The following is a 20,391-nucleotide window of genomic DNA, read 5'->3' on the forward strand; positions in this document are numbered from 1 at the left end:
GGCGCTGGTTCAGTGGCGCTGGTTCAGTGGCGCTGGTTCAGTAGTGCGGGTTCAGTGGCGCTGGTTCAGTAGTGCGGGTTCAGTAGTGCGGGTTCAGTGGCGCTGGTTCAGTGGCGCTGGTTCAGTAGTGCGGGTTCAGTGGCGCTGGTTCAGTAGTGCGGGTTCAGTGGCACTGGTTCAGTAGTGCGGGTTCAGTGGCGCTGGTTCAGTAGTGCGGGTTCAGTAGTGCGGGTTCAGTGGCGCTGGTTCAGTGGCGCGGGTTCAGCAGGTTCAGTGGCGCGGGTTCAGTGGCGCTGGTTCAGTGGTGCGGGTTCAGTGGCGCGGGTTCAGTGGCGCGGGTTCAGTAGCGCTGGTTCAGTGGTGCGGGTTCAGTAAAGCGGGTTCAGTGGCGCTGGTTCAGTGGCGCTGGTTCAGTGGCGCTGGTTCAGTGGCGCTGGTTCAGTAGCGCGGGTTCAGTAGCGCGGGTTCAGTAGCGCTGGTTCAGTAGCGCGGGTTCAGTGGCGCTGGTTCAGTGGCACTGGTTCAGTGGCGCTGGTTCAGTAGTGCGGGTTCAGTGGCGCTGGTTCAGTAGTGCAGGTTCAGTGGCGCTGGTTCAGTAGTGCGGGTTCAGTGGCGCTGGTTCAGTAGTGCGGGTTCAGTGGCGCTGGTTCAGTAGTGCGGGTTCAGTGGCGCTGGTTCAGTGGTGCGGGTTCAGTGGCGCTGGTTCAGTAGCGTGGGTTCAGTGGCGCTGGTTCAGTGGCGCGGGTTCAGCAGGTTCAGTGGCGCTGGTTCAGTGGCGCGGGTTCAGTGGTGCGGGTTCAGTAGTGCGGGTTCAGTGGCGCGGGTTCAGTAGCGCTGGTTCAGTGGTGCGGGTTCAGTGGCGCGGGTTCAGTAGCGCTGGTTCAGTAGCGTGGGTTCAGTGGCGCTGGTTCAGTGGCGCTGGTTCAGTAGCGCGGGTTCAGTGGCGCGGGTTCAGTGGCGCGGGTTCAGTGGCGCTGGTTCAGTGGCGCTGGTTCAGTGGCGCTGGTTCAGTAGCGCGGGTTCAGTAGCGCGGGTTCAGTGGCGCTGGTTCAGTGGCTGTGGGAAGATGCATTTAAATAAAGGTTCAATTAAATAAATTAATAAAATGTATCCAATTTTTTTGCTCTGCCTCGCCCATACAGTATTTTCTTTTAAATGATCTTAAATTGTTATGTTTTATTTTTTTCTATGAATAATAGTTTTAATTGTGATTTATCAGGGGGTGCTGCCACTCTGGACCCAAAGCTATTAGGATCTGTCTGTGTGTCATTCCTCCCACTTTAGTTTACATGGTCACACCCCTCTGTTTCACTTCATATCTATGTATCTTCAGTCTATGAGAAAACACTCTCACTCTGGAGGTAGGTGCCCCAGGGCCCCACATGCCATAGTCTGGTCCTGAACAGATGGTGACGGAGAGACATGCAGTGTCAAAACCAGTGGGCTGTAGATGACAAACGGTTGTTCTCAAGCATTCAAAGAAGAGGTTATTTTACAACTAACTATAGATATATTTTCTCACAGCTCACGGGGAAAGATGTATGTGTACATTTGCAATAATAATGGTTCGACAAAAGTTACCTACAATTATATCAACTTATTTCAAAGGAGTATGAGGTCGCAACAAGCAGCACAGAGAAGACGCTTGCACGGAAAGCGAGCAAGGAATGAGACAGTGTGAAGTCAACGAAGGATACATAGCCTAGATACCAGATCCTGAACGGGTTTGATACAAGCACACGTGTGGATATAACCCGGAGAGGAATCGACGGGAATTATTGATCACGGCGCCAAATGTTCCAAGCAACTTTTGAGCGTCAACATAACCGCGCATTTGGAAAGCAAATAGCACTGGTAAGACGCATCAAATTGGTTAAAAGTTCAGGTAATTTTTAGACAATGTTGGATTAAGTATAATATATATTGATTTAGGAATTATATTGATTATATTTATGGACCAAATGCGAGGGTACTGAAAACGTGTCCAGGACGCTAAGGGCTTCTAAAGATCAAAGGAGAGACCGACCACAGCATCTCAACATCAGCGGACATTGTCCCAACGTGGAGGAAACATGCAGAAGATGCGCAGGCAGGTTCAGCTACTGTGTGTTGTCCTCCTGGTGACCATCCAGGTGTCAGTCAAGAGCTTCCCCACCAACAGTCAAAAAAGCGCAGCCCCCAACGGCAGGCGCACTTCGACCACGGAGGTAATAGCATGTCCACTTTATCAATAACGAGGGGGTTATGTCATTTGTTAATTGTATTAACAAAAAAACTAAACAAATCTAAACTTCATCGTTTTATGATTGGGAAATGGGAAATGTGCTGAAACTTCACAGAGTAACATTTATGAATTGATGCGTAATGTCACATTCACACCTTGACTGCGTGTAACACATTGTAGTCTGAAATGACGTTATTGTTTAGGGATTGGCAGCATACATCAAGGTAAATCAAGGTAAATCTATCGGGTGAAACTCTTACTTCTGAGAGCCCAATTAGGTTAGAGACCGTGAACAACGATGGAGTCGTCCAAAGTGGCTACATTGCGCAATCACTTTGATGAAGTGAAAACTGACGGGGTCGGGAGCTGGGAAGGGCACTAGACACTAAATCATGTGAAACGTTTGTCTTCTCTTTACGTGTACATAAAATAATGTACTGCAGAATGAATGATCTCAGGCAGTTCTGGGGCTGACAGGGACAGTAGCAGAGATCGTAACTTTGGCCGATAAGGAGATTGTCCAGTGATGATGACACCCTGTGAGGGAGGAACTCATACCCCATCAGACCCCAAATACCCCCCTCAGGTCTGCCAGTGTGGTTGTCTAATGTGATCCCGGAGACCTCAGTTGGTAGAGTATGGCGCTTGCAACGTCAGGATTGTGGGCTGGTTTCCCTGGAACAACCCATATGCAAATTGTATGCACAAATGACTGTAAATCGCTTTGGGTAAAGGCCTCTGCTAAATGGCATATATATGATTATATTATGTTGCTGAATAGACTTGCTCCATAGACTTTGTCCGTAGACTTTCTCCAGTTTATACAGTGATGGGCTGTATTCTAATCTGTATGAAGATGAAGGAATTGCACTTCACATAGACCTGTATTTGATTATGATGGTATTACTATGCTATACAGTTACTAGTCATCATGTGTCTTCCAGGGTTCAGGGAGCATGTCAGAAGTAAAGGGTCAGAGGTCAGAGGGTTAAGCAAGTGTAGCCTTCGGCTAGTACACTTAATGATGATTTACAGAACTGGGGAGGGGTCCTCGTACTCTCTCTCTCATTCTCTTTCTCTCTCTCTTACTCTATCAGTGGCGGTCTTTGATGTTTAAGATCTATCCGTCTGTCCGTCTGTCTGTCCTATCTATCTATCTATCTACAGTATCTATCTATCTATCTATCTATCTATCTATCTATCTATCTATCTATCTATCTATCTATCTATCTATCTATCTATCTATCTATCTATCTATCTATTCAATTTAATTCAAGGGGCTTTATTGGCATGGGAAACATGTGTTAACAATGCCAAAGCAAGTGAGGTAGATAATATACAAAATATATATATATGATCTATCTATCTATCTATCTATCTATCTATCTATCTATCTATCTATCTATCTATCTATCTATCTAGAGAACATTGTTTTGAGTTTTATGTTGTTTCCTCTCCTCTCTTCTGTATGGAGCTGAGCTGAACTGCAGTGTATGTTGGTTGTTTGAAGTTAGAGATCTACCTCTTGTCTTTCTACCTCTCAATTTATGGGCTGTTTCTAGAACACAGAAACACTATATTCTTCACTCTAGAGATCCCTCTCTCTCTATCTCTCCCTCTCCCGACCTGGCGTGTGTGTGTGTGTGTGTGTGTGTGTGTGTGTGTGTGTGTGTGGGGGGGGGGGGGGGGGGGTAGGAACACACTTCGCTTGGAGGTTGAAGAGTAGCACAGCGAGAGTTGAGTGATGAAAGCAACGATGTCACAGGGCATCATCTCTCCCTATCCTGATCTCTCTTTTTTTTTTCTCTCTCTCTCTCTCTCTCTCTCTCTCTCTCTCACTCCCTCTCTCTATCTTATTATCTTTCTCCCCCTCTTTCTCTCTTCTCCCGCCTCTCTCTCTCTTCCTCCCTCCATCTTATTCTCTTTCTCCCCCCCTCTCTCTCTCTTCCTCCCTCCATCTTATTCTCTTTCTCCCCCCCCCTCTCTCTCTTCCTCCCTCTATCTTATTCTCTTTCTCTCTCTTTCCCTCTATCTTATTATTTTTCTCCCCCCTCTCTCTCCATCTTATTCTCTTTCCCTCTCTCTACCTCCATCTTATTCTCTTTCTCCCTCCATCTTATTCTCTCTCTCGCTCTCCCTCCCTCTTTCTTATTATTTTTCTCCCCTCTCTCTCTATCTTATTCTCTTCCCCCTCTCTTCCACCCCCTCCCTCCCTCTCTCTCCCTCCCTCTCTCTCCCTCTATTGCCCCCTCCCTCTCTCTCTCCGTAGAGTGCTGGGGTATGTGTTTTCATTGAAGCGAGTGGTTGGGTCACATAGGTCAGAGTGAGCCGGCGAGGCTGAACATTTGAGGGACGCCTGTTTTACACACAAACAACCACTTACTAATCCAAACTCTGAACTGGAATGTATGCAGGGATATTGGATATGACTCTCTTGTTTGTGTGATGTGTGTGTGATATGTGTGATATGTGTGTGATGTGTATGTGTGTGTGTGATGTGTGCGTGTGTGTGTGTGATGTGTGTGTGTGGTGTGTGTGAGTGTGTGAAGTGTGTGTGTGATATGTGTGATGTGTGTGTGTGTGTGATGTGTGTGTGTGTGTGTGAAGACAGAGAGCAGCAGGGATGGAGTAAAGACTCTGGTAAATTGTTAAACCACATCATTCTGGAAGATCCCCCCCCCCCCCCCCCCCCCTCAGAGCGGAGCTAAAACCGATGCCGCCACTTCACGGAGGGTGATAAATTCTTCGCCACGTTCAGAAGTTCATGTTGCTCTTCTATATGGTAGCGGGGGATGACTGTGTGGTCTGGAAATCTCTCAAATGTCCGGCGCCCTAATTGAGGTTCATCTGAAACTGTATACCATCATGTAGGTATGAAAGTATAGCCTGCTGGGGACACACACTGCGAGCTCAGCTCAAAGTTTTAATGAGGAAGAAACATAAGCTAATGTTTCAGTGTAACATTAGCACGCACACACTGACACACACACACAGACACGCACGTGGACTCACACAGTGCATACACACACAGAGAGATCTGAAAGAATTCATTGGAAGCATAACACTGAACAAAAATATAAATGCAACATGTAAAGTGTTGGTCCCATGTTTCATAAGCTGAAATGAAAGATCACTGTAATGTTCCATATGCACAAAAAAGCTTATTTCTCTCAACACTTGGTGCACAAATTTGTTTACATCCCTGTTAGTGAGCATTTCTCCTTTGCCAAGATAATCCATCCATTTGACAGGCGTGACATATCTAGAAGCTGATAAAACAGCATGATCGTTACACAGGTGCACCTTGTGCTGGGAACCATAAAAGACTCTAAAAAGTGACGTTTTGTCACACGACACAATGCCACAGATGTCTCAAGTTTTGAGGGAGCGTGCAGTTGGCATGCTGACTGCAGGAATGTCCACCAGAGCTGTTGCCAGAGAATATAATGTTCATTTCTCTACCATAAACTGCCTCCCATGTCATTTTAGAGAATTTGACAGTTCGTCCAGCCGGCCTCACAACCGCAGATCACGTGTATGGCGTTGTGTGGGTGAGCGGTTTCCTGACGTCAGGGAACCGCTCACGCTTTGGGCGGTGTGGTTATGAAATGGGCATAAGCTACGGACAATTAACACAATTGTATTTTATCGAAGGCAATTTGAATACACAGAGATACCGTGATGAGATCCTGAGGCCCGTTGTTGTGCCAATCATCCACCGCCATCACCTCATGTTTCAGCATGATAATGCATTCCCCCATGTCGCAAGGATCTGTACACAATTCCTGGAAGCTGGAAATGTCCCAGTTCTCCCATGGCCTACATACCCACCAGACATGTCACCCATTGAGCATGTTTGGGATGCTCTGGATTGACATGTTCAACAGCGTGTTTCAGTTCCCATCAATATCCAGCAACTTCACACAACCGTTGAAGAGGAGTGGAACTATATTCCACAGGCCACAATTAACAGCCCGATCAACTCTATGCGAAGGAGATGTGTTGTGTTGCATGAGGCAAATGGTGGTCACACCAGATACTGACTGGTTTTCTGATCCACATCCCTACCTTTTTTGAAGGTATATTTGACCAACAGATGCATATCTGTATCCCCAGTCATGTGAAAACCATAAATTAGGGCCTAATGAATTTATTTCAAATGACTGATTTCCTTGAACTGTAACTCAGTAAAATCTTTGAAATTGTTGCATGTTGCGTTTAAATCAAATGTATTTATATAGCCCTTCGTACATCAGCTGATATCTCAAAGTGCTGTACAGAAAACCAGCCTAAAATCCCAAACAGAAAGCAATGCAGGTGTAGAAGCACGGTGGCTAGGAAAATCTCCCTAGAAAGGCCAAAACTTAGGAAGAAACCTAGAGAGGAACCAGGCTATGTGGGGTGGCCAGTCCTCTTCTGGCTGTGCCGGGTGGAGATTATAACAGAACATGGCCAAGATGTTCAAATGTTCATAAATGACCAGCATGGTCAAATAATAATAATCACAGGCCGAACAGTTGAAACGGGAGCAGCAGCACGGCTAGGTGGACTGGGGACAGCAAGGAGTCATCATGTCAGGTAGTCCTGAGGCATGGTCCTAGGGCTCAGGTCCTCTGAGAGAGAGAAAGAAAGAGAGAATTAGAGAGAGCATACTTAAATTCACACAGGACACTGGATAGGACAGGAGAAGTACTCCAGATATAACAAACTGACCCTAGCCCCCCGACACATAAACTCCTGCAGCATAAATACTGGAGGCTGAGACAGGAGGGGTCAGGAGACACTGTGGCCCCATCCGATGACACGCCCAGACAGGGCCAAACAGGAAGGATATAACCCCACCCACTTTGCCAAAGTACAGCCCCCACACCACTAGAGGGATATCTTCAACCACCAACTTACCATCCTGAGACAAGGCCGAGTATAGCCCACAAAGATCTCCGCCACGGCACAACCCAAGGGGGGGGGGGGTGCCAACCCAGACAGGAAGATCACATCAGTGACTCAACCCACTCAAGTGACGCACCCCTCCTAGGGACGGTATGAAAGAGCCCTAGTAAGCCAGTGACTCAGCCCCTGTAATAGGGTTTGAGGCAGAGAATCCCATTGGAAAGAGGGGAACCGGCCAGGCAGAGACAGCAAGGGCGGTTCGTTGCTCCAGAGCCTTTCCGTTCACCTTCACACTCCTGGGTCAGACTACACTCATTCATATGACCCACTGAAGAGATGAGTCTTCAGTAAAGACTTAAAGGTTGAGACTGAGTTTGCGTCTCTCACATGGGTAGACAGACCATTCCATAAAAATGGAGCTCTATAGGAGAAAGCCCTGCCTCCAGCTGTTTGCTTAGAAATTCTAGGGACAATTAGGAGGCCTGCGTCTTGTGACCGTAGCATACGTAAAGGTATGTACGGCAGGACCAAATCAGAGCGATAGGTAGGAGGAGCAAGCCCATGTAATGCTTTGTAGGTTAGCAGTAAAACCTTGAAATCAGCCCTTGCTTTGACAGGAAGCCAGTGTAGGGAGGCTAGCACTGGAGTACTATGATCAAATTGTTTGGTTCTAGTCAGGATTCTAGCAGACGTATTTAGCACTAACTGAAGTTTATTTAGTGCTACTTTGAAGAATCTCATCTCAAATATATTTGGATTTTTTTTTAAACACTTTTTTGGTTACTACATGATTCCACATGTGTTATTTCATAGTTTTGATGTCTTCACTATTAAGCTACAATGGAGAAAATAGTTTTTTTTTTAAATAAGAAAAACTCTTGAATGAGTAGGTGTATCCAAACGTTTGACTGGTACTGTATTTATTTTTTATCAGTCATTCATACATTATGGAGCTGAACCAGTTTCTACGTGACTTGTCATTATGGTCACCAGAGAAAGAGTAAAGAGGCTAGAGGGCGTCATTTTAGACTATAGTAATGTACAGTAATGTAGTGCTAATCAAGGGTTATGGAAGGAGCATCTCTGCACTTCTCTCCTCTCCTCACCTCTCCCTTTCTCTTCTTTTTTTTGGTCTTGTCTTCTCCAGCCCTTTACCCCTCTACCTCCATCCTTTCTGTGTGTCCTACTGTACCTGGATGGAAGTTGTTAAAGGTCCAATATAGCCAAGTTTTTTTCTCTCTCATTCCTGGGTAACAATTAAGTACCTCAATTTTGATTGTTTTAAATTAAAATGGTCAGAAAGAAACAAAATAGCTTCTTAATTAAGCAAAGAGCAATTTCTCAAGCAAGGATTTTGCTAGGACTGTCTGGGAGTGGTCTGAGTGGGGACAGGAAAACTGAGAACTAGCTGTTATTGGAAGATAGATTTGGAACTCTCGTTTATAGTGATGTCACCAGGCAGGCCAAAACTCCATCCTACCAAAACAGGCTGACATTTTCAGGCGTTCTTTTCAAACAGCTCTTACCCTAAAAGGTCATTATCATCATTTTCACAATTTCACCGTATTATTCAAACTTCATATTGTGGAAATATACCGTATATAAAATACAGGAAATCCTGTTTTTGACTGCACTGGGCCTTTAAGACTAGAATAACTTTGCTTTTATTATACGGTGTGCCTGGTGATACCAGACTTACTCATGAATAGTTATTCTTCCTGGCACAGAACCTTTAGTTCTTGGTCTCCAACTCTGTCTTTGACTCATTCAAAGGCAGGCTCATCTGTTATGAGTACTGGGATAGTTGTGCTTTAACACCCAGCCTCTGCTAAAGTAAAGCCCCAACCTAATCCTTCTCTGCTGCAGACCTCTGGTTTTAGGTCATGTTGAAATCTATCTGAGGGCTGTAGGCTGGAGATGGAATGTACAGTATGTATGGGTGGTATGGGTCGGATTGGGGAGAGGACATCTGTTTTGCGTGTGTTGGAGACACAGCCAGAGACGTGAGTCAAGACAGGATACACATGATCACATGATCAGGGGAGAGAAGGCTTTGATCAGAGGCAGAGCAGCCCCCCCCCCCCATTACCTCCTCCCTCCTTATGACCCACTCCTTCTACCCTCCTCCTCCTCTCCCTGTCCCCCTCCCCAACTCTACCATCTTCTTTCTCCAATCTCCCCTCCTTCTCCTCTTCCTCCTCCTCCCCTCCCTTAACCCCCTGTCTCCCTCCCCAACTCTACCATATTATTTCTCCCATCTCCCCTCCTTCTCCTCTTCCTCCTCCTCCTCTTCCTTTACCCCCTGTCCCCCTCCCCAACTCTACCATCTTCTTTCTCCAATAACTCTTAACCTCCACTCACATTCTATCCCCCCCTCCCAGAACCTCTCAACTCTTGCCCCACCTGGCCCTACCTGTCTTCCTGTATTTCTCTCACTGCGAACCCAGCAGCATTGACAATGTAATATATATCCATTGGAACAGTACAATGTGATGTCTCACGATACAGACAGACAGTGATGGGTTAAACAGACAGACTCTACTAAAGTGAACCAGATGATGGAGATCCGTGTGTCTGTTTGATTCTCTACCTGCTTGTATCACCCGAGCCTCCCTTCAGGTCTAAACAGACCTCCTCCATCCCTACAGATGGTATTACTACTAACACCAACCAGATGTGATGTAGACTGACTGACATTAGGATAGACGGACTGATAGACTTACTGACTGACTGACTGACGGACTGATAGACTTACTAATTGACTGATATATGGATAGACGGACTGATAGACTTACTGACTGACTGACTGACTGAATGACAGAAGGATAGATGGACTAACGGACTGACTGACTAACAGACCAACTGACTGACAGAAGGATAGACGGACTGATAGACTTACTGACTGACTGACTGACTGAATGACAGAAGGATAGATGGACTGACTGACTGACTGACTGATGGAGAGACTGACTGACTGACTGACTGATGAAGAGACAGAATGACTGAATGACTAACAGACTGACTGACTGACTGACTGACTGACTGACGGACGGACGGACTGACTGACTGATGGACGGACTGACTGACTAACTGATGGAGAGTGACTGACTGACTGACTAACTGACTGACTGACTGACTGACTGACGGACTGACTGACTAACTGATGGAGAGTGACTGACTGACTGACTAACTGACTGACTGACTAACTGACTGGCTAACTGACTGACTGACTGACTGACGGACTGACTGACTAACTGATGGAGAGTGACTGACTGACTGACTAACTGATGGAGAGTGACTGACTGACTGACTGACTAACTGATGGAGAGTGACTGACTGACTGACTGACTGACTGATGGAGAGTGACTGACTGACTGACGGACTGACTGACTGACTGACTGACTGACTGATGGAGAGTGACTGACTGACTGACTGACTGACTGATGGAGAGTGACTGACTGACTGACGGACTGACTGACTGGAGAGACGGACTGAATGAATGACTGACTGACTGACTGCCTGACTGACTGATGGAGAGAGAATGACTGAATGACTGACGGACTGATGGAGAGTGACTGACTGACTGACGGACTGACAGACTGATGGAGAGTGACTGACTGACTGACGGACTGACTGACTGGAGAGACGGACTGAATGAATGACTGACTGACTAGCGTACTGACTAACTGCCTGACTGACTGACTGCCTGACTGAATGATGGAGAGACGGACTGACTGAATGACTGGCTGACTAGCGTACTGACTGACTGCCTGACTGACTAACGGACCTACTGACTGACTGATGGAGAGACAGACTGACTGACTGACTAAATTACTGACTTACTGAATGACTGACTAATGGACTGAATGACTAACGGACTGACTGACTGAATGACTGACTAGACTTGTGTTGTATGTATTTCATCCTGTTAAGTGTTGTGTTTTGCTTCATTGTCCTGATTTGTCTCAGATCAGAGAGAGAGGGTGGGAGGGAGGGAGAGAGACAGAGAGAGGGGGGCGGGAGGGAGAGAGAGAGGGAGAGGGAGGGAGAGAGAGAGAGGGTGGGAGGGAGGGAGGGAGAGAGAGGGTGGGAGGGAGAGAGAGAGAGAGAGCGGGTGGGAGGGAGGGAGGGAGGGAGAGAGAGGGTGGGAGGGAGGGAGAGAGAGAGAGGGGGGGGGGAGAGACAGAGAGAGAGGGTGGGAGTGAGGGAGGGAGAGAGAAGGTGGGAGGGAGGGAGAGAGAGAGAGAGGGTGGGAGGGAGGGAGAGAGAGAGGGGGGGAGGGAGGGAGAGAGAGAGAGGGTGGGAGGGAGAGAGAGAGAGGGAGGGTGGGAGGGAGAGAAAGAGAGAAAGGGTGGGAGGGAGGGAGAGAGAGAGAGAGAGGGGGGAGGGAGGGAGAGACAGAGGGGGGTTGTTCAGACTGTTTTAATAGTTGCTTTGACCTCCAGATGACAAAGAAAGAAAACAGTTATGAGTTGAACATAACAGCCAGTGGAAGGGAGGACAGTAGCAGGAGACACTATGAACTGAACATAACAGTATGCCAGTGGAAGGGAGGACAGTAGCAGGAGACACTATGAGTTGACCATAACAGTATGCCAGTGGAAGAGAGGACATTAGCAGGAGACACTATGAACTGAACATAACAGTATGCCAGTGGAAGGGAGGACAGTAGCAGGAGACACTATGAACTGAACATAACAGTATGCCAGTGGAAGAGAGGACAGTAGCAGGAGACACTATGAACTGAACATAACAGTATGCCAGTGGAAGAGAGGACAGTAGCAGGAGACACTATGAACTGAACATAACAGTATGCCAGTGGAAGAGAGGACAGTAGCAGGAGACACTATGAGTTGACCATAACAGTATGTCAGTGGAAGAGAGGACAGTAGCAGGAGACACTATGAGTTGACCATAACAGTATGCCAGTGGAAGGGAGGACAGTAGCAGGAGACACTCTGAGCTGAACATAACAGTATGTCAGTGGAAGGGAGGACAGTAGCAGGAGACACTATGAGCTGAACATACAGTGGGGAGAACAAGTATTTGATACACTGCCGATTTTGCAGGTTTTCCTACTTACAAAGCATGTAGAGGTCTGTAATTTTTTATTTATTTTTGATCATAGGTACACTTCAACTGTGAGAAACGGAATCTAAAAAAAAAATCCAGAAAATCACATTGTATGATTTTTAAGTAATTAATTAGCACGTTATTGCATGACATAAGTATTTGATACATCAGAAAAGCAGAACTTAATATTTGGTACAGAAACCTTTGTTTGCAATTACAGAGATCATACATTTCCTGTAGTTCTTGACCAGGTTTGCACACACTGCAGCGGGGATTTTGGCCCACTCCTCCATACAGACCTTATCCAGATCCTTCAGGTTTCGGGGCTGTCGCTGGGCAATAAGGACTTTCAGCTCCCTCCAAAGATTTTCTATTGGGTTCAGGTCTGGAGACTGGCTAGGCCACTCCAGGACCTTGAGATGCTTCTTACGGAGCCACTCCTTAGTTGCCCTGGCTGTGTGTTTCGGGACGTTGACATGCTGGAAGACCCAGCCACGACCCATCTTCAATGCTCTTACTGAGGGAAGGAGATTGTTGGCCAAGATCTCGCGATACATGGCCCCATCCATCCTCCCCTCAATACGCTGCAGTCGTCCTGTCCCCTTTGCAGAAAAGCATCCCCAAAGAATGATGTATCCACCGCCATTCTTCACGGTTGGGATGGTGTTCTTGGGGTTGTACTCATCCTTCTTCTTCCTCCAAAACACGGCAAGTGGAGTTTAGACCAAAAAGCTCTATTTTTGTCTCATCAGACCACATGACCTTCTCCCATTCCTTCTCTGGATCATTCAGATGGTCATTGGCAAACTTCAGACGGGCCTGGACATGCGCTGGCTTGAGCAGGGGGACCTTGCGTGCGCTGCAGGATTTTAATCCATGACGGCGTAGTGTGTTACTAATGGTTTTCTTTGAGACTGTGGTCCCAGCTCTCTTCAGGTCATTGACGAGGTCCTGCCGTGTAGTTCTGGGCTGATCCCTCACCTTCCTCATGATCATTGATGCCCTACGAGGTGAGATCTTGCATGGAGCCCCAGACCGAGGGTGATTGACCGTCATCTTGAACTTCTTCCATTTTCTAATAATTGCACCAACAGTTGCCTTCTCACCAAGCTGCTTGCCTATTGTCCTGTAGCCCATCCCAGCCTTGTGCAGGTCTACAATTTTATCCCTGAATTCCTTACACAGCTCTCTGGTCTTGGCCATTGTGGAGAGGTTGGAGACTGTTTGATTGAGTGTGTGGACAGGTGTCTTTTATACAGGTAACAAGTTCAAACAGGTGCAGTTAATACAGGTAATGAGTGGAGAACAGGAGGCCTTCTTAAAGAAAAACTAACAGGTCTGTGAGTGCCGGAATTCTTACTGGTTGGTCGGTGATCAAATACTTATGTCATGCAATAAAATGCTAATTAATTACTTAAAAATCATACAATGTGATTTTCTGGATTTTTGTTTTAGATTTCGTCTCACAGTTGAAGTGTACCTATGATAAAAAATTACAGACCTCTATATGCTTTATAAGTAGGAAAACCTGCAAAATCGGCAGTGTATCAAATACTTGTTCTCCCCACTGTAACAGTAGGCCAGTGGAAGAGAGGACAGCAGCAGATGACCCAACTGTGGTTTGTGACTACTATGATTTTCCATTATAGCCAATTCAATTGCAGTAATTCCGTTACTTATTTTTCAGAAATGATTTTTACCAATCCATTACCAATGAATCCTTGAATTATTCATGAACAGAATAGATTTCAGTAGAAACACTATAACTCATTAGTAGGTTTACCTTTACCGGTTTCTTCTGTGAACGTTCATTATCCTCTCTCATCACGAGGGAGAGAAATTAGAAAATATCTTTACATTTTAAACATCTTTAAAATATGCGGGTTTTTGGTAACGTACAGGGTTATTCTCTCTGAACATTTCACAACATTTTGTGAAAAGAAAAATACTTTTTTTTTGTGGCCAATTATTATTATTAAAAAATATATATTTTTGGGGAAGGGTGTTCGTTGAGGTGGGTTACAGCCAGGTACAATATGTTAATTGATACAATTTCATATTCTATATATTTTCAATTAATTATTCCTACATTGTCCCTGTGGGCTGCCACTTTTAAAGAAGAAAATCAGAAGAGATTGTAAAATAAAACATTACAAAAGTATTGATAATTTTGATCAGATTTTTTAAAGTTTAAGTAATAATAAATTCAGTATAAACAGGAAAAAGTGTTACGTTCGCTGAAAGATGGATTAGACCAAGGTGCAGCGTGGTAGGCGTACATCATACATTTATTAAATGAACACCAAAAAAACAAGAAAGATAAACAACACGTAATGTTTTGTAGAGCTAACACAGCAACTGTACAAAAACAAGATGCCACAATCTAAGGTGGGAAAAAGGGCTGCCTAAGTGTGATCCCCAATCAGAGACAACGATAAACAGCTGCCTCTGATTGGGAACCCTACTAGGCCAACAAAGAAATAGAAACATAGACATGCCCAACCAAGTCACACCCTGACCTAACCAAATAAACAAGGCTCTCTAAGGTCAGGGCGTGACAAAAATAAATGGCCCTCCCTCCAACCTCCCATCCCATTCCTCCAGCCCCACCCAGCCAACAAAAGAGATACCTGCTCTCAATGGATCAAGTCAATAAATCAATGTGAAGGATGTCAGAGATCATGTCAATGGACCAAAAACTGGATTCTACTGTCAACCTGTATGAGGTGATGCATGAAAAAAGGTCTCTCTCTTTTTTTCCCCTACAGGCAATATCTCAGGCCAGCCCGGGTGGCGATGTGGGTGAGACTCTGGAGGACCTCCAGCAGCAGAACCAGCTGCAAAGCCTGGCGTCCTCCACCCAGCCCTCCCAGAGACCCCGATGCCGGAGCTGGTCCCACGTGGTTCAGCCCAAACTAGAACCAGAGGAGGAACCAGAACCGTTCATCCTGGACCTCAGGAACTTCCCTGAGTTGGCCAATGCAGACCTGGGATCTCACAGCCCTAATATACAGGTAGAACCCTAACCCACACACCCTAATATAATAACCATAACATACTGTACAGGTGGGACTCTGTAGTACCATTTCATTCTGGCAGAAAGGGAACGTTGACTGAAAGCATAGAGTTTTCACATCAAAGATCTCAGGGTGTTTTTAATGGCAGCTCAGCATTACCGTAAGCCTTACACACACACACACACACACACACACACACACACACACACACACACACACACGCACCTGCATTAAAACTAAGGGTGGCAGGTAGCCTAGCGGTTGGGAGCGTTTGGCCAATAACTGAATGGTCACTGGTTTGAATCCCTGAGCCGAAAAACAGACAAATCTAAGGGGTGAAAGGTCAGCGTATTAACGTGCTCCCCAAGAGCAGCAGCTCTCAATTATCTACCAGGATGTTTTTTTTTACACAGAGGTTTTATTTAATATTTTGGGTTATTACAGAGATGGTTTATATGTGCAGGTGGATTAGAAAATAAATCAAGTTAGACTTTGGGGTAAAACCGACACAAGAGAAGCCCAGGTATCCAGAAATTGAGAGCGCCTCGTTTTTGTTTTAATAACAAGGAACATGTGTTCTTCATCCAAGTGGGATTGGGCCATCCTCTTCTAGTTTATAGGAACCAGACAAAGATATTTGGTTTTATCATTCTTTCTTTGGGAGCCAGCGGCTAATACCCTCGACTGCTTTCATGGGCTTTTCACCTTGTTATCACGTCGGCTGGAATTCATTGCTTTCGACTGTGGAGGGTCATTGCTTGACGAGCTGAGTGAACCATACCAGACTGTACTGGTGCACTATGGGGAATAGAATACAACAGTAGAGTAGAATAGAATAGAACGCAGTAGATCCATGATATAAATGAGGGTGTTCAGATATCTCTGTCTTGCACACAAACATTGGCCTGATCTCTTCACCGTTAATAAATGACTAACATTCTGTACATTATAATCTCCTGATTGACAATATCCAGTAAATATTTGACTGGAGTAGCTTGGTTCATGTATGGTTTATCTGGGACATTAAGGGTGGAAGTGGCTATCCTTCAGATCTACAGCTATGTACGAGTCACAGCCTCTAATGGGCCGTAGTGAGGCCTAATACACTCTTATAATTACCGCTCAGACACGAGGGAGAAAACAGAGCACAGCTTCAATATGCAGAGGTCCTATACAGTACAGTACAGTACAGCTTCAATATGCAGAGGTCCTATACAGTACAGTACAGTACAGCTTCAATATACAGAGGTCCTATACAGTACAGTACAGCTTCAATATACAGAGGTCCTATACAGTACAGCACAGCTTCAATATAAAGAGGTCCTATACAGTACAGTACAGTACAGCTTCAATATGCAGAGGTCCTATACAGTACAGTACAGTACAGCTTCAATATGCAGAGGTCCTATACAGTACAGTACAGTACAGCTTCAATATACAGAGGTCCTATACAGTACAGTACAGCTTCAATATGCAGAGGTCCTATACAGTACAGTACAGTACAGCTTCAATATACAGAGGTCCTATACAGTACAGTACAGTACAGCTTCAATATGCAGAGGTCCTATACAGTACAGTACAGTACAGCTTCAATATACAGAGGTCCTATACAGTACAGTACAGCTTCAATATGCAGAGGTCCTATACAGTACAGTACAGTACAGCTTCAATATACAGAGGTCCTATACAGTACAGTACAGCTTCAATATACAGAGGTCCTATACAGTACAGTACAGTACAGCTTCAATATGCAGAGGTCCTATACAGTACAGTACAGTACAGCTTCAATATACAGAGGTCCTATACAGTACAGTACAGCTTCAATATACAGAGGTCCTATACAGTACAGTACAGCTTCAATATGCAGAAAAGGCACAAAAGTAAAACATTGGGCCAAAAATGTACTTTATGTCCTGAATACAAAGAATTATGTTTGGGGCAAATCCAACACACCACTGAGTACCTCTCTTCATATTTTCAAGCACGGTGGTAGCTGCATCAGGTTATGGATATGCTTGTCATTGGCAAGGACTGTGGATTTTTTTTAGGATTAAAATTCATGGAATAGAGCTAAGCACAAAATCTTAGAATAAAGGTGATTCTAACATGTTTTGATTCAGGGGGTTGAATACTTCTCTAATCAAGATATATTATTGTTTTATTTGTAATCTTTATTTTTGTTTCTACTACTTTGACATTACAGAGAGTATTCTGTGTAGATGGCTAACAGAACATGACAATTAAATCCATTTGAATCTTTATAACACAACAAAAAGGTGGGAAACTCAAAGGGGTGTGAATACTTAGTGAAGACACTGTACTGTGTGATCAGCGTTGCTTTTTAGTCATCTAGGAAAGTACTGTGTGATCAGCGTTGCTTTATAGTCATCTGGGAAAGCACTGTGTGATAAGCGTTGCTTTATAGTCATCTAGGAAAGTACTGTGTGATCAGCGTTGCTTTAGTGTCATCTTGGAAAGTACTGTGTGTTCAGCGTTGCTTTATAGTCATCTTGGAAAGTACTGTGTGTTCAGCGTTGCTTTATAGTCATCTTGGAAAGTACTGTGTGATCAGCGTTGCTTTTTAGTCATCTAGGAAAGTACTGTGTGATCAGCGTTGCTTTATAGTCATCTGGGAAAGCACTGTGTGATCAGCGTTGCTTTATAGTCATCTAGGAAAGTACTGTGTGTTCAGCGTTGCTTTATAGTCATCTGGGAAAGTACTGTGTGATCAGCGTTGCTTTATAGTCATCTGGGAAAGTACTGTGTGATCAGCGTTGCTTTAGTGTCATCTTGGAAAGTACTGTGTGTTCAGCGTTGCTTTATAGTCATATTGGAAAGTACTGTGTGATCAGTGTTGCTTTATAGTCACCTGGGAAAGTACTGTGTGATCAGCGTTGCTTTATAGTCATCTTGGAAAGTACTGTGTGATCAGCGTTGCTTTATAGTCATCTAGGAAAGTACTGTGTGTTCAGCGTTGCTTTATAGTCATCTGGGAAAGTACTGTGTGATCAGCGTTGCTTTATAGTCATCTGGGAAAGTACTGTGTGATCAGCGTTGCTTTAGTGTCATCTTGGAAAGTACTGTGTGTTCAGCGTTGCTTTATAGTCATATTGGAAAGTACTGTGTGATCAGTGTTGCTTTATAGTCACCTGGGAAAGTACTGTGTGATCAGCGTTGCTTTATAGTCATCTTGGAAAGTACTGTGTGATCAGCGTTGCTTTATAGTCATCTTGGAAAGTACTGTGTGATCAGCGTTGCTTTATAGTCATCCTGGAAAGTACTGTGTGATCAGCGTTGCTTTATAGTCATCTTGGAAAGTACTGTGTGATCAGCGTTGCTTTAGTGTCATCTGGGAAAGTACTGTGTATTCAGTAAATGTTGGCCATCAACTGCATCAGATCAGATCTTTGCATCCCAAATGACCCCTTTTACCAATATATCCCCCCCTCAATTTCTCTCTCTCTCCTCCCCCTCCCCTTCCCCCCAGGTGACCATTGAGGTGGTTGAGGACCCCCAGACGGAAACAGAGATGGAGATGGACCTGGCCAAGGAGGGGGGTGATGGGGGCCGCAATGACTGGTCCCTGTCCTCAAAGGAGTGGCTCGGCCACAAGAAGCTGTTCTTGGCTCTGTTCTGGGAGTACCCGGACCAAGCTGAGACTGAGAGTGGGCAAGGTGGCAGGGCCAGCCCGGAAGAACAGGAACAGGAGCAGCCCACAGAGGACTACAACTATGACCCTGAGGAACAGGAACCTGAGCTTAGTGGGACCAGAGGGACTGGGGTGGAGACCGGGGGGACTGGGGCTGGGGTGGAGACCGGCGGGACTGGGGTGGAGACCGGGGGGACTGGGGTGGAGACTGGGGGGACTGGGGTGGAGACCGGGGGGACTGGGGCTGGGGTGGGGGTGAAGACCAGAGGGGCTGGGACCGGGGTGGGGGTGAAGACCGGGAGGACTGGGGCTGGGGTGGAGACTGGGGGGACTGGGGTGGAGACTGGGGGGACTGGGGTGGAGACCGGGAGGACTGCAACAGGGACATGGGTGGAGACTGGGGGGACTAGGACAGGGGCTAGGGTGAAGACCGGGGGGGCTGGGACCGGGGTGGGGGTGAAGACCGGAGGGACTGGGACAGGGGCTGGGGTGAAGACCGGAGGGGCTGGGACCGGGGTGGGGGTGAAGACCGGAGGTGCTGGGTCCGGGGTGGGGGTGAAGACCGGAGGGGCTGGGACCGGGGTGGGGGTGAAGACCGGAGGTGCTGGGTCCGGGGTGGGGGTGAAGACCGGAGGGGCTGGGACCGGGGTGGGGGTGAAGACCGGAGGTGCTGGGTCCGGGGTGGGGGTGAAGACCGGAGGTGCTGGGTCCGGGGTGGGGGTGAAGACCGGAGGGGCTGGGACCGGGGTGGGGGTAGAGGGAGACTGGGGGAGCCACTGGAGAAACAACAAAGGATGGGACTCCAAGGAAAACTATGGTAAGTTTTTTATGTTTAAATGTTTTTGTTGTAATTATCTTGAAATGGCGGATTAAGAAGGAACAATTCAGCAGTATTAAGTTACAATGCGTACCAATGTGATGTGTAGCACCAGTACCTACCTGGAAGGTACTAATTCAGATAGGTGAGGGTAGCCTCACGATATCTCTCAAAATTGGTCACCATTAATTTAATATGAATGGTAATAAAAGTCAACTATACCTGACAGGTGTGAAGGGGTTTATGTTCATTTCCCATCCTTTGTGGGCTCTGCCTGTCAAGCAGCAGAAGGACACATTTTTGTTGATGTACCGTTCGCCGATAATGTTTATTTTGCAAGTTACCGGTAGAAACGTTGTACTGATCGTTGATCGTAGATCGTAGTGGTAAGTAGACCTAATGTACTGTTTATCCTCTCACCAACGTAGGACTACCTAGCGAAGTTAGCTAACATGATCCCCTCTTCGAGTGTTTAATCACGATTGCTGCTAACAGACATGATTGGCTACATTGATTGATGGACCATGTCAAATTAGCTAGCTAGCTAATAAGAGATCACATCAATATAGCTAGGTAACAAGCTAACTTTCAGAGGATAAACTAGATGGCTATATCCAAATAATGTTTGATTTGCTTTCCGTCTATAGTGGTGATGACAGTAGTCCGACTGGCTACTTTACCAGGACGAAGACTTGCCGATATCAAGCTCTTTTCCAAAAGC

The 20,391-nt window shown here is 45.9% G+C and overlaps 1 protein-coding gene across 1 annotated transcript in view; it reads left to right on the top strand.

The window, feature by feature from the left end:
* Positions 1 to 2,072: 2,072 nt before the first annotated feature.
* LOC110504251 (isthmin-2-like) overlaps positions 2,073 to 20,391 on the top strand; it is a 32,398-nt gene continuing 14,079 nt past the window's right edge. Inside the window, exons 1-4 of the mRNA XM_090219336.1 lie at positions 2,073 to 2,207; positions 14,956 to 15,201; positions 18,692 to 18,985; positions 19,580 to 19,670. Coding sequence (XP_090075462.1) covers positions 2,073 to 2,207; positions 14,956 to 15,201; positions 18,692 to 18,985; positions 19,580 to 19,670 — 766 coding nt within the window. The remainder of the gene's footprint in view (positions 2,208 to 14,955; positions 15,202 to 18,691; positions 18,986 to 19,579; positions 19,671 to 20,391) is intronic.

Source organism: Oncorhynchus mykiss, chromosome 25 (genome assembly GCF_057628025.1).
Source record: "Oncorhynchus mykiss isolate SJ-2025 chromosome 25, ASM5762802v1, whole genome shotgun sequence".
Taxonomy (NCBI): Eukaryota; Metazoa; Chordata; class Actinopteri; order Salmoniformes; family Salmonidae; genus Oncorhynchus; species Oncorhynchus mykiss.